The sequence below is a fragment of the Hippocampus comes genome, unplaced genomic scaffold (genome assembly GCF_001891065.2).
Source record: "Hippocampus comes isolate QL1 unplaced genomic scaffold, H_comes_QL1_v1.1 scaffold132, whole genome shotgun sequence".
Taxonomy (NCBI): Eukaryota; Metazoa; Chordata; class Actinopteri; order Syngnathiformes; family Syngnathidae; genus Hippocampus; species Hippocampus comes.
In genome coordinates, this window is record NW_017805467.1 from 3,610,738 (window position 1) to 3,623,842 (window position 13,105).

Genomic DNA, 13,105 nt, shown 5'->3' on the forward strand with positions numbered 1-13,105 from the left:
TTGATAGATGACAGGCACGTGCACACAAGCGTACAAATACTATTAAAATATTGTGTATTGTAAGGCTGGGAATTCTTTTTAAAACACCCTCATAATTCAGAACTACAATCAGCCCTTACTTAATATGCACACATCCTGTGTTAACACAAAATTTCATAGCCTGCTATTTTAAAAGCATGAATTTTCAAGCTGGTCAAAACAGGAAAGGGCACCAAGTGACGAGAATGGGAGGGGACTTTCCACTGACTTCATTCATCACACTAAACACTGGTTGGCAGATGTGCGGAGTAATGAACGTTTAACATTAAAATAACTGCAGCGACAGTATAATTCTCTATATTCTGTGTGTTTTGCGGTGGGAGGGGAGCATCTCCGGCAGAAAATTCAACTGTCAAGTATGGAGGTAGGTCAAGGATACGTGATTCACTCTTTGTTATTGAAATTTGACATGATGTTCTTATGTTGCATGATGTAAAGCTTTTAAATAACTTTGGAAATGACAGTAACGTTGCGATTTTGTTCAATCAACCACTAAGAAAACAAGATGTACAGTAGAAAAATGACGAACGTGCGAACGACTGCAGGAATAAACTGAATGAATCCTCTTCTAATCATGATACACTGTTACAGTGTGATTATTGCGTCAACAGAATTTTTTTCTTGACATTTCATTTTCACATTCTTCTATCAATATTCATACAGTTGGATATATTTATTACATATTTTGTGTGTGTGTTTGCATGAGAACATGTTAGGTCTTGGAATGTCGTCCACTGGATGTTTGGGATTGCCTTGCAGAACAGGAATGTATCCCTATTGTTCTCTGACTGGATGCCTTTGGAATGAGGAATTCAAATATGTCACCAAAAGGATCTACAAAATAAATGATAAATTCGCTTGGCCCAAGTGATTTATTAAATGAGTAAGAAAATGCACATTTTAGCTGAGATGTTGCTGTAATGCTGAACTTGTAGATAGGTGGTTAAAAAAACAAAGTCGATTTTTTTTTTGGTGCACTGCACAATATTGTTTGATGCACGAATATTTGTACAGGCAGGAAGTTACATACAGGATGTTTTAGTTTCCCCCCTTTCCGTAGCTCAAAACAATAGGTGCCAATAACACATCTATCTGCTTTGAGAGCACGGCAGATTTAATCCTTGAAAGTAATTAAAAACCTTCCCAATTCCTAGTTAATATACAATAAATGTGGTGGACAAAGCAGAGCGCCCCTCATGAACAAGAAGGGCACTTTCAAACAGTTGGCACTGTGATTCCTCTGCCCTGTATAGCATCATTATTGCACAGTTGTCTGTACCCTGTAACTTTACATTTTGAGAATTAGAATAAGAGTCCTGAGAGACTAAAAACCACACCACATGGTTTTGTAGCAGTTCAGCTTGGTCCGATGTGACAGCCTGGATACCTCGTCCGGCGGCAGTGACAAGGAACTGACAACGCGCCTTGACCACAAGAGTCTTTATCCTGAGGTGGAGCCTTCTCCAGCCGAATTGGCTCAGTGTGAAACTGAAGTGGGCATGCTGCTCAACATCATTGCTGAAGTGAACAAAAAGATGGGCTCACTGAAGGCACCAAGGTAATGTAAGTGAGGTGATGTCATTTTCTTGAAAAAGGCGGTTCTCAATCTCAATGGGACCAACCTGGTTAAATACATGTTAAACAAACAAATAAATACATAAGGGAATCAAAAGGATTCCCTTCAATTGTATTCACATTTGACAGGATTTTTAATCTATACCAAATTTACTGTGCTCTGCAATTGTCCAACGAGTACAGTATATACTCTGCACATTACATTAGGAACACCTGCACCATATGAGATCCACCATTGTTGGGTTCGAAATTCAACTTTTACAAAGAAGTTTGGAAAAAAAAAAAGCAAAATATTGGGGAAAACTTTCATTATTCTACACCACTGAACCTGCAACCACAGTAACAACAAACATAAAATAAAGTAGCACCTCTGACATTCGTAATAATTTCCTTGTATTTGATATTAAATTACACAGGTGTAACGAAAAAAGTTAATCGGTGCATATAGTTGTTGGCCTCACAATAATCACAGTTGCCTTAACTTAAGCAGCATCCTACCGCCCCTCTGCAGTGAACCAGGTGATTTGAGACCAGCAAGACCGGCCAGTCCTCTATTTCCTGACCTGCTTTCACACAGGCTAGTCAGAAGCATCCCAGAGAAGAAGACTGCCTCTGATGTCAAATGTCGACCTTCACTGCCTTACCAAGGTTTCTCTCGCTCTTTCTCTCTTTTTTTCCCGAATGTTTCTTATATAGTGGCAGAGATAGTGTTGTGGTGGGATCAATTGCCGCTCAATGACTGAATAGGAGTGTCAGTGTAACGTGCCTCTCAACATTCAGCTCACAAATATCCTGGTCAGGATTAGCAGTAGAAAAGGGATGGACAGTTGCTGCCTATGGCAGTTGAAGATTTAACGCAGAGTTGCCATTAGGCCATGAGAGTACTAACGTTCCTAAAGGCCCATGACTGATTTTTAATTTGTGGCATTGCTAGTGTGGAATCCATGAAGTTTTTCAGGGGGACTCTTAATCAAATGTGCAAAAGGTGACCCCTGCCCGTTACAAAAAAAAAATAGGTGGAAAAACATTGCCTGTAAAAATATGATGAGGTGATGAACAAACACAGTATGAAAACAGACACATAAAATCAAAGGCCGTCTGTCAGTCTCTACGCGACTTAATCCACTTTCTCTATCACGTTGCAATTAAAGATACTGTCAGTGGACAAAAACACAACATAATGTGCCATGTACATCATTTGTAGCAGTTCAAAATCAATATTTATCTAATAACATGATAAAATAAAAGAATCAGAATCAGAGGGTGGAAATGCTAACGTCATTGCGGGCTAGTTCGCTGGCCCCATCGACATGGGGCCCCACCTGTAGGGACACATTTTTAATCTTTTTAGTTAAAGAAACATTTGCTAATATAGTTCAAAATACATTGCAAGCACTATCGTTTCTGACAGCTCCAGTAAGATGTCATTGAGGTGGCAACACACAGAGGCTGAAATCAACATTCATATACATTTAAAGGAAGAGTGGAAGCAGCCAAGAGAAATGCCAGTTGTGGGAATAAATGAACACAATTTCATGAAAAATATGCTGCTTTTGGAATTATAAATATAGGTCAGTGCTTCTGGTGTTTAGGCCTGCAGAATAGACCTTGTTGGCCCTGACTGCGCTCCACTCCATAAAATCAACAAAAGAGCCTTCCTTAATCTTTTTTTAAATGATTTGTAATCACATCTTCACATATTTTCCTGTAGGGGGCAGTAATGTGATGTGGGCACAACTCAAGGGAGCCCTGACTGCTGTGGAGGACTCACTCAACTGCAGACGTTCCTGGGCAACCCCCATCACATCCTCTGACCGAGACAAACCCAAAGAACACCTAAGAGCAGCTCAGGACAGCTGGGCCAAGGCTACTAAGGTAACGCCACAGCAACAATTGATGCTTCCAAATGAACATGTGTCCTTGTCAGCATGTCTTTATCATCGATTTGCGTCTTCTGGTTCCTGCAGATTTTGGAGGAAATGGAAAGGGAATTTGGGATTTCTTGTCCAACAGATGTGGCAAGGGAAACATTCCAGGAGGTAGTCATGGAAAAGCGTGTCGACTCTCCTCCAGTGCAGGCTCAACTGGGAGAACTGCAGAGAGCGCACAGCATCCGCCAGGTGGAGGAGGAAGCGAAGAGCAAGGTTGTTGTATTCAGAATTTGTTATATATGTGTGCATATCCGAGGAAGTCGAGTCTCAAATTCAGGAGGAGCAGTGTGGTTTTCGTCCCGGCCGTAGAACAGCGGAGCAGCTCTCCCCCCTTAGGAGGGTCCTCGAGGGTACATGGGAGCTCGCCCAACCAGTCTACATGCGCTTTGTGTTCCTCAGGGAGTTCTGTGGAGGGTGCGTCGGGAGTACGGGGTACCAAACTCCCTGATACGGGCTGTTCGGTCCCTATACCACCGATGTGAGAGTTTGTTTCACATTGCCGGCAGTAAGTCGGAATCGTTTCCTGTGAGGGTTGGACTCCGTCAAGGCTGACCTTTGTCACCCATTCTGGTCATAACATTTATGGACAGAATTTTTAGGCGCAGTCAAGTCATTGAGGGGGTCCAGTTTGGTGGCCTCAGTATTGCATCTCTGCTTTTTGCAGATTATATGGTGCTGTTGGCTTCTTCAAGCCGGGGGATTTCCAAATCTCACTGGAGCAATTCGCAGCAGAGTGTGAAGCGGTTGGGATGAAAATCAGCACCTCCAAATCTGAAACAATGGTCCTCAGTCGGAAAAGGGTGGAGTTCCCTCTCCGGGCGGGGATGAGATCTTGCCCCAAGTGGAGAAGTTTAAGTATCTTGGAGTCTTGCTCATGAGTGAGGGAAGGAGTGATCGGGAGAGCGACAGGCGGATCGGTGCAGCGTCTGCCGTGATGCGGACTTCGTATCGGTCTGTCGGGGTGAAAAAGGAGTTGAGCCAAAAGGCGAAGCTCTCAATTTATCGGACGATCTACATTCCTACCCTGACGTCTGGTCACGAGCTATGGGTCATGACCGAAACAACGAGAGCCCGGATACAAGCGGACGAAATGCGTTTTCCCCACAGGGAGTTCAGGCTCTCCTTCAGAGATAAGGTGAGAAGCTTGGCCATCCGGGAGGGGCTCAGATTCGAGCCGCTTCTCCTCCACGTTGAGAGAAGCCAGATGAGCTGGCTCGGGCATCTGATTAGGATGCCTCCTGGACGCCTCCCTGGTGAGGTGTTCCAGGCATGTCCCACCGGCAGGAGGCCTTGGGGACGACCCAGGACACGCTGGAGAGACTATGTCTCCTAGCTGGCCTGGGACCACCTCGGGATCCCCTGGGAAGAGCTGGAAGAAGTAGCTGGGAAGAGGGAAGTCTGGGCTTCCCTGCTAAAGCTGTTGCCCCTGCGACCCGACCCGGGATAAGTGGTAGAAAATGGATGGATGGATGTGTGCGTATACAAAAGTTATACTTAGCATACTGTAAGAATTTAATAATTAATGGGGTGGGGGGGGGCACAAGATCTTTTTCTATTTTGTAATACATTTTTATTCCTGTGATGAAATTATTGATCTGTAGCATCGACTTTGGTGACTCATTATGATAAACAATGTATGTTTCGACAGTGTAAAGCAGGGGTGTCAAAGTCAAATGGACGGAGGGCCAGATAAAAATTTTTGCTGCAAGCCAAGGGCCGGACTGATCGAATGTTCATTGAAAATTTTAAAAATAACCACATATTGTTTATTGAACCAAATTTAATTGACCGAAAACCTAACAAATACATTCCAATACGGTCAGATAAATAAAGCAACATTTTTTTATGGCTATGTCAGTAAACTTTAATTTTCAACAGGCACAAAAAAATTTCCTTTGTATAAAAATACCCATAACATGAATGAAAGAAGCCGATATTATTCAAGGCACTATCACTAGTCCATATTTTCTCTTTTAGCAAAAGTAGGCTAAATTTACTTAAAAGAAAAACAAATAATAGTGCAGTAATTTTCGATCATTTACTCGAATAAAATATTTTTAAAACATAATTGGATTGAAATACAATAAAATGAAGTGCAAAAATGTATAAACCAAAAACAACACTTTCTTCAAGAAAAAAACTTGAACTGAGTAAAAACTCTTAGTATGTGATTGCACAGTATATTATAAGTAATATTCACTTCTTTGAGGCTGAGGCTGATACTCGGTGGTGTCTTAACTTTTCTACAAGTTCATCAATATTTGGGGTCAGGCTCTGAGCTGAGCAAATCCTCAACATTGAGTGAGGGTGTTCAGCAGTAAATCGACTTCTGTGTGATGTTTTGTTCAGCTTCATCAAAGAAAATAGTTGTTCACACACGTATGTGCTGCCAAACTTTCGACAACGTTTGAGCAGCCTGGATGCGCAGCGGGACCACTGTGTCGGGGAGGAAACCGTCAAACTGCGCAGCACGCACTGCCGTATCTTTGCAGAAACACTGCCATTGTGTTTCTGCTAATGCTCACGTTTAAAAAGAGTTGCTTTTTTTCGGGGTAAACTTCGTCACAAACACAAACTTTAAGTATACCGTTTTTAATGAAATCCCCCTTCCCCCTCCATGTCCATGTTCTTGTTTGCGTGTTTCGTTTCATGATGTCGTCTCAGATTACACTATTTCAATCGCGCCACACCTTCTCCACACAGAAGACACACAGGTTTTCCAGCTACGTCCATGAACATGTTCTTCGACTCTCACCTTGTTTGAAACCCCCGGTTCTCAGTGTCCACCTTCCGTTTTGCCATTTTTGATGGGTATCTGAAAGCTAATGTCACTGTTATGGGAACGACTGCTAGACGAATAAATATTTAAATAAAGCGGCCGACTGCTTGGCGCGTCACCGTTGCATTGTGGGAAATGTAGTTTTGGTGCGTGTAAAAGATCTGCGGGCTCTCGGCTTGCTGCGGTCCGCGGGCCGGATCTAATAATAAATCAATATCATCCCAGGGGCCACTGAAAACATTCTCGCGGGCCGGATTTGGCCCGCGGGCCGGCACTTTGACATATGTGGTGTAAAGGATTCAAATCAGAGTTAGTCTATGTGCTAAGTCTAAATTCTTCTGTTGTCCAGCAGGTTGATCAGCAGAGGACCTGGAGGTCAGCCATTTGCACTCCTTCAGGCACCACTGCAGACCGGGCCTCCTCGTCCTTTCCGTGTTCTCCTTTGCTTATGAGAAGAGCTGCCGGAGGCTCGTTATCTTCAGGAGGTGATGGCTCCCCTCTGAGCTTTGTTACCTCGGGAAGTCCTTGTTCAAGCCCCAGTGGCCTGGAGACTGAGATAGAACGACTGAACAGGTAACTACACCATATCAATTTAGACTTCCTCCAATTACTAACTGCTACTACTATGACTACTATTATATTCTTCAGCAGAATCTACCAACGCAAATCAAACAATATTGGGAACCATGATAAGACGGCGTGACTCTGTTTTAAAGTAGGGCAGTAGTTTAGTGGCGATGCAAGGTAGGGCTCAGACTGTTCCGAAGTCAAAGTGCACACGATCATAAACAACTGCATTTTTACTGCTTATCTCGTGAAAAAAAAGAGCGATTATCTATGTCTGTGTTTTTCAACCCGTGTGCCGTGGCACAACAGTGTGCCGCGAGACATTTTCAGGTGTGCCGCGGGAAAATATCCAATTTGTATGCCTGTGCAGTCTTTCGCCCAGAAAGTAATCATGTAGTGCCCTCCCACACCACTAGGGAGAAGCAACAGCTAGCCAATTGCCTTGTGTTTCAACGAGAGACAAGCGAATTTGTGACGCATGAATGCAGGACGACGGTGAAACAATAAATATGAAAGATGATAAAATACTGTTTTCTTTGTGTTCATTTGATTCCAATTCAAGCTGTTATAACGTCATTCTTCAATGTTAAAAACGGTTATAGTAACAATATAACACGTTAATTGTTAAAATAAGCCTTGGCTCAAAAAAGTTTGAAAAACACTGCTCTATCTATCCTTTTTTGAGAACACAAAGATAAAAATGAACTTCAGAGCACCTATTCATAGAGTATGTGTATGTCTTGATCCAGTGGCGTGGGCAGGGCGTCACATATCAGTGCGTCCGTCATTCTTTATCATGCAATCCACAGTCAGGGTTTCATGCACTGGTTCGCTAGCTAAAAGCTAATCAGCGTGATCAATTGTCACAGTTACCCGATGCCATTTTGCAAACTGATCAATGGCTCAATGACATTTATTTTATGAAAGGCATTTCTAAACTTTTGTCTGACATCTTTCCAAAGGCCTTAAAAATGTTTAAAATAAGCTCTCCACAACAAGATAAAAACTGGTCCGTCCGTCACACAAAGAAAGACATTCACACCACTTTAGTTGCCTTCACAGCGTTTTGTGTTTAAACAAAGAGGAAAAGTGATCGACCGGCACACACTCACAGACGCAGAAGTATCCATCCATCCATTTTCTGATCTGCTTTATCCTCACAAGGGTCACGGGTGTGCTGGGGTCTATCCCAGCTGTCTTTGGGCAGTAGATGGGGTACATCCTGAATTGTTTGCCAGCCAATCGCAGGGCATACATAGACGAACAGCCATTCATGCTCACAATCACACCTAAGGACAATTTAGAATGTTGCACTAACCTACGGTGCATGTTTTTGGAATGTGGGAGGAAACCAGAGTACCTGGACAAAACCCACGCAGACAATGGAAGAACATTCGAACTCCATTCAGGAAGGCCGGAGCCAGAATTGAACCCTGCACTTCTGCACTGTGAGGCGGACGTGCAAAGGTCATGGAATATTCATGGACTGTCATCCATAATAAAATGGATCTTTAATTGCGTTATTGTACAGAATGGCTCGTTTTCGAAATCACGGTGACGGACCACACACACGCAAAGGCCGAATTCTAAGAGAAAGTGGAGCCTGGGGCGGGGGTGGTCTGTTTGGTGGCTGGGGAGTGGCCAGTGGTGGCTGCCACATAGCTCCGCCTACTTCAATCATCTCTGGTGTTTTACAGGTACATTGAGAAGCTGAAGGCCAGGAATGAGCGTCTGACTGTTGCTTTGGAGCGAAGGAGAGCAGATTACGAGCAGATCAGTGTAACAGTCGAGAGACTTGCGGCCGACTGCTCTGCCATGCATCTGGCTCTCCGATATTGGTACACAAACACAACAACACCTGTCATATAACGTGCTTATCACTTGTTAGCAACATAGAATTATATCAGAATGGTGCTGTGGTTTGTTGGTTCACCAGTGAGGAGTGTGAAGAGGCTTACAGTGAACTCTTCTCACTTTACGATGCTCAAAGGCAACAAAGCATTCCCCTCCAGACCGACAGAGCAGGTGTTTGAATAACACTTTTTTTATGTTCGCTACTCAGTGCACACTCGTCCTCGCATTGTGTGCGTGTGCTTATCATTCACCAACACCAACTGTTGTTTTTTCTTGTCGCCAACAGGAGGCGATAACAAGCAGCAGCCAGGCAGTCCAGCTCAGACCAGGAAAATTGCAAGTGAGGAGATGTCAACCTCCTTCACCGAGGAGATGGAAACACACACAGTGTGGAGGTGATGTTTTGAAGGACTCCCTCGTACACTAAGCTAACATTTGAAATGGCAAAGTAATTCAGAATCTGTAACTCCAGAACTCCTGAACTGAGTGATCGAGAGGTTGCGCTTCGTCAGCTAATTGAGCGTCTGAAAGAAGACCGGGCGGCCATTTGCCTCCCGAAGCCACGTCCACATCAAGCAGTAGTCAAAATGAGCCCAGATGCTTGTTACCCTGCTGGACTGAGAGTGGGACACTTATCCAAAGAGCCTGCTGAGGGCAAGAGAGATAAGACGTCTCTGTTCCATGAGCTGATCACTACCAGGGTAAGAGTCTAGATCAGTGGTCCTCAACCTTTTTTTAATTGATGTTCTTGCTGAGACATATTTTTTTTCAGCCAGATTCCCCCTAACTAGCACAAATCATTTTTGGATGGAAAAAAATTTAATTAAATCAGCCTGCTGTGCCATTAGTGTCTGATTTCTTAGTTTTCTCAGACGCTTTGGTACATTTCTTATTTCAGAATTGCAACGTGCAAAACATTATTGGCATGCTCAAAATAATTCATGCAATTAGCAAAACATCATAGTTCCCTTGCAAAAGCCATGTTGTTTTTCACAATGCTTAGTAGATGTCTCAAAAGTAAATATCTGTATCATTGAACATGTCAGTGCCATCAAAATGTCAAGTCTTTGTGTCATTGTGTACAGACAACGCAGTCAAATTGCTTAGGCATGTTGTCAATACAACTGTGTAGTATCGAGGCATGTTCTGGGGTCAACTGCCACTTAGGTTTTCATGACAATTATTCTAAATTGAAAGTGACACTTTTTGATTGCAAGAGACTGGGTAAGAGTCACATCTCACTTTTACTGTACGCGCTGTAATTTGTTGACAAACCATCTAGCTGTGATACAGAAAAGACACCACTGCACAGGCACAAAAAATGAAAACAAAGAAAAGTGAACATGGGTCAAGCTCCTTAGAGGGAAAAAAAAAAAGAAACCATGCATAGACCAGTATGGTTTTCTTGTGTTTTTGTGCTGGTCTTGCCCGTGTTACCAGCTTTCTTACTGAACTCACTCAACGAGTATAACAATGAATCATATTAGCTTAATGGTCTACTTGTTCAGGAGGAGATGTCGGATCTCCGTGCTCAGATTCGTCTGAAGGAGAAACAGCTGAGGTGTCTGGAGTGGAGTGCGGTGGCCCAAAAAGCCCAGGAAGCATCTGGAGCACGTGCTCCAGAAAGCCTCCGAGAGGAGCCGCAGGACTGTAAGACTGAACAACAGGTAGATTGTACGAACAGCAGCACACTTCTCTGTTACTTTTTTAAGTGACACGAAGTCAAGGTGAAGTGTACAAGAGGGAGCAGGGCGTTGGTCTTTTGTGACAGACCCGATTCAAATCTGGGCGTCCCACCTGGGAAATCATACATCTCGCTACCAAAGCAGAGAATCCCTCCAGACCGAGAAGGATATTTTGGTCAAACAAGGTCTTTAGATTCGAGCTACTCTTCACACCTCTGCCACTGTCAAAGGACAAGGACACGCCAGAACACATTGTCATACACAGTACAGACAAAAGTATTAGGACACAGTTTGAAATGGTGTGTGATTCGGTCATTGCAAGTTCAACTTATTTGAATACACAATAACCAAAATTACATTTGGGATCCTTGCCAAAGGCTATTCAGTCACAGCATGTAATTTCATGCATTGGATATGTGTTAATGTTTTTTTTTTCTTGGGGGTGGGGGTTGTTTCCTTCTTAGAGGCTCTGCAAGAATGCCGATAAAGTGTGCAGTGATGGTGACGTGTCTGGGCTCAGGACGAGGCCCATCTTGAAAGAACTGCAGGCACTACTTCAGAGGTGAGGTGTTGGTTCGTCAGTTTTGATTTAACATCAGGTCACCTTACCTGATAGCTGCCAATGCTGGCGAATGTGTTCCAGCTTCTGTTCATTGCTTTTGAACAAGACCAAGTGGCTCTTTGTAGCAGGTGCAGAGGAAAGCATCTTTTTGAAAGACAGTGTCACATAGTAGATAACAACGACGCAATAATTGTTAAAGAGTATCTTATGTTTAGAGCGGTCAACTCTCTCGACGAAGAATTTTTTTTCGGAATATTATCAAGAAAGGTCAGGGGTGTCAAACTCATTTTTGTCATGGGCCACATTTTAGCTCCCGTTTCCCTTGGAGCGCCGTTATGACCAAAACCAAATTTAAAAAGTCACTAACGGTTTATTCAACTATTGTTTATAAAACTATTGTTTTTGAGCAAGTTACTGTACTGAGGGGCTTGGTTAAAAAATGCTTACAATATGTCTCTTATTTATTACATATGAGAATTAAAAATTTTGGTAGGGATTTTAGCAAACATCATGGAAGTTGACATGTTTGATTTGCCTTTGCGGGCCACATAAAATGATGTGGCGGGCCAGATCTGGCCCCCGGGCCTTGAGTTTGACACCTGTGAAGTAAGGTGTGTCCGAAATGGGTGTTGATATAATGCAACGGGAAAACTGTGGGTGTTACAAGGGCATGATGCCCTTGTACTAGTTTCCACTGGGTTTGGTCTTAGCTCAAGGACATATCTGATTCTTATATTAGTTAGACTTCAGAGATGTAAATGCTGCAGTTCATCTTCTTCACCTCATCGGCTTGTAGGGAACAAGCCCTCAAGAGGAGACTGGCGCTTGTTTATGACTCGCTGAATGCAGCACTCCCAGACAGCACCTCTACCAGTAGGGAGAGTGATGAGCACGTGGCACGGATTGCGCAAGCTCACAGGTACAGCATGGCGGTTTGAATTCCGAACCAAAGTAGCAAAAAATAAAAATAAAAATTGCAGAAACCTTTCAGTTATGATACGTGAAAGCGAATCTTCTTGCAATGTCACCATTCCAGTAAGGCCTTGAGCTCGTACAGACACATTCGCCGAAAGTACAGGGAGCAGGTGTGGAAGCTGGAGCAGAAACTAGCCGCCATGACGGAAAACCAACGCGTCCAGAACGAAACGTCGAAAACGGCGGGGGAAGATTCAGAATGGAGGAGAGAAGAGACTGTTCTGTGATCCGATTACGCGCCGCAGAGCCAAACGAAAGGAACATTTAATGTCGTTTCCTTCAAGTCATGCTTGTAAAGTTTGTGTCTTATTAAAAATATTTCAAACAACCGGCATGTACAAGAGTGTGCGGGCTCGTTCAATAATACAGCTTCTGGAAAGAGTAGAGGTTCTTGATTTGGACTGCCGTCGTGGTCGGAGAGGGAACGCAACAACACCATGCGTACAACTCGTGGACTCTCGTACGATTGCCGAACGGCTGTGCATGCTCCGTGTATCGCTGTGCGCTGTGGGCAGGCATCGCGAGTCGAACAAGCAAATCCGATGTGTTCATATCATTACAAAGAGCAGTTGAAATGACGTGTGCAGGAATGCATAACAATAAGACATGGAAAACAATGCTTGTTCTTCCATTGTGGAGGTATAATAAATGTCCATTTCAGAGCAGAACTCAGGAAAATTCACTTTTCCTGCAGTCAAGCCAAGCCAAGAAATTCTAAGAAGGGGGAGAGGCGCATCACACAAAGTATCTGCTCACCACATTTCAGTTATTTATTGACGTATTCATTTTTATTGTTGACTCGACTCAAGTTAAAGGATTATTATTAAAAAAAAAAAAAAAACATCCTTTGGTCCATTTCCTGATGCGCTGATCTCCATTTGAACCTGCCTCTAAACTCCAACCAGAGCAATAACTTTTGTGTAGCTTGACAAAAGAATGTCAGCCCTTTCCTCAAGACACCACGAAACCTTTCAATTGTCCAAAAATGGCACTTAATGTTTCCTTTATTTGCCTTTGTGCTCTCCATTATTGCTCCTTTCCGTCCTTGCTTCCCACAAGCAATCTCGCACCTCATCTCTCAATCCTCTTGCACCCCTCCCCTTCGGCCGACCCCGTGCTCCGCCCCACCCGACAAAGG

At 43.5% G+C, this 13,105-nt stretch overlaps 1 protein-coding gene across 8 annotated transcripts; it reads left to right on the plus strand.

Annotated features, from left to right (window-relative positions):
* Positions 1–223: 223 nt before the first annotated feature.
* Positions 224–12,305, plus strand: ushbp1 (Usher syndrome 1C binding protein 1). Of its 8 annotated transcripts, none has more exons than XM_019875416.1 (14): positions 229–403; positions 1,392–1,597; positions 2,105–2,262; positions 3,314–3,489; positions 3,582–3,758; positions 6,674–6,897; positions 8,589–8,729; positions 8,828–8,916; positions 9,029–9,140; positions 9,218–9,446; positions 10,254–10,412; positions 10,895–10,992; positions 11,789–11,911; positions 12,029–12,305. In XM_019875416.1, exons 1-14 carry the CDS (start codon positions 398–400, stop codon positions 12,192–12,194), a joined length of 2,064 nt encoding a protein of 687 aa, XP_019730975.1. In that variant the 5' UTR covers positions 229–397; the 3' UTR covers positions 12,195–12,305. The 8 variants fall into 8 exon arrangements, 7 of the variants coding, with proteins under 7 accessions (XP_019730975.1, XP_019730978.1, XP_019730976.1 ...); XM_019875419.1 differs by having other exon boundaries at positions 9,032–9,140; XM_019875417.1 differs by having other exon boundaries at positions 6,677–6,897.
* The last annotated feature ends 800 nt before the right edge of the window (positions 12,306–13,105 follow it).

Bases quoted from the DNA above. Each gene is read 5' to 3' on its own strand.
- ushbp1 (XM_019875416.1), top strand. The intron at 1,598-2,104 runs GTAATGTAAGTG...TAACTTAAGCAG, and splicing joins GGCTCACTGAAGGCACCAAG to CATCCTACCGCCCCTCTGCA. The intron at 3,759-6,673 runs GTTGTTGTATTC...TCTGTTGTCCAG, and splicing joins AGGAGGAAGCGAAGAGCAAG to CAGGTTGATCAGCAGAGGAC.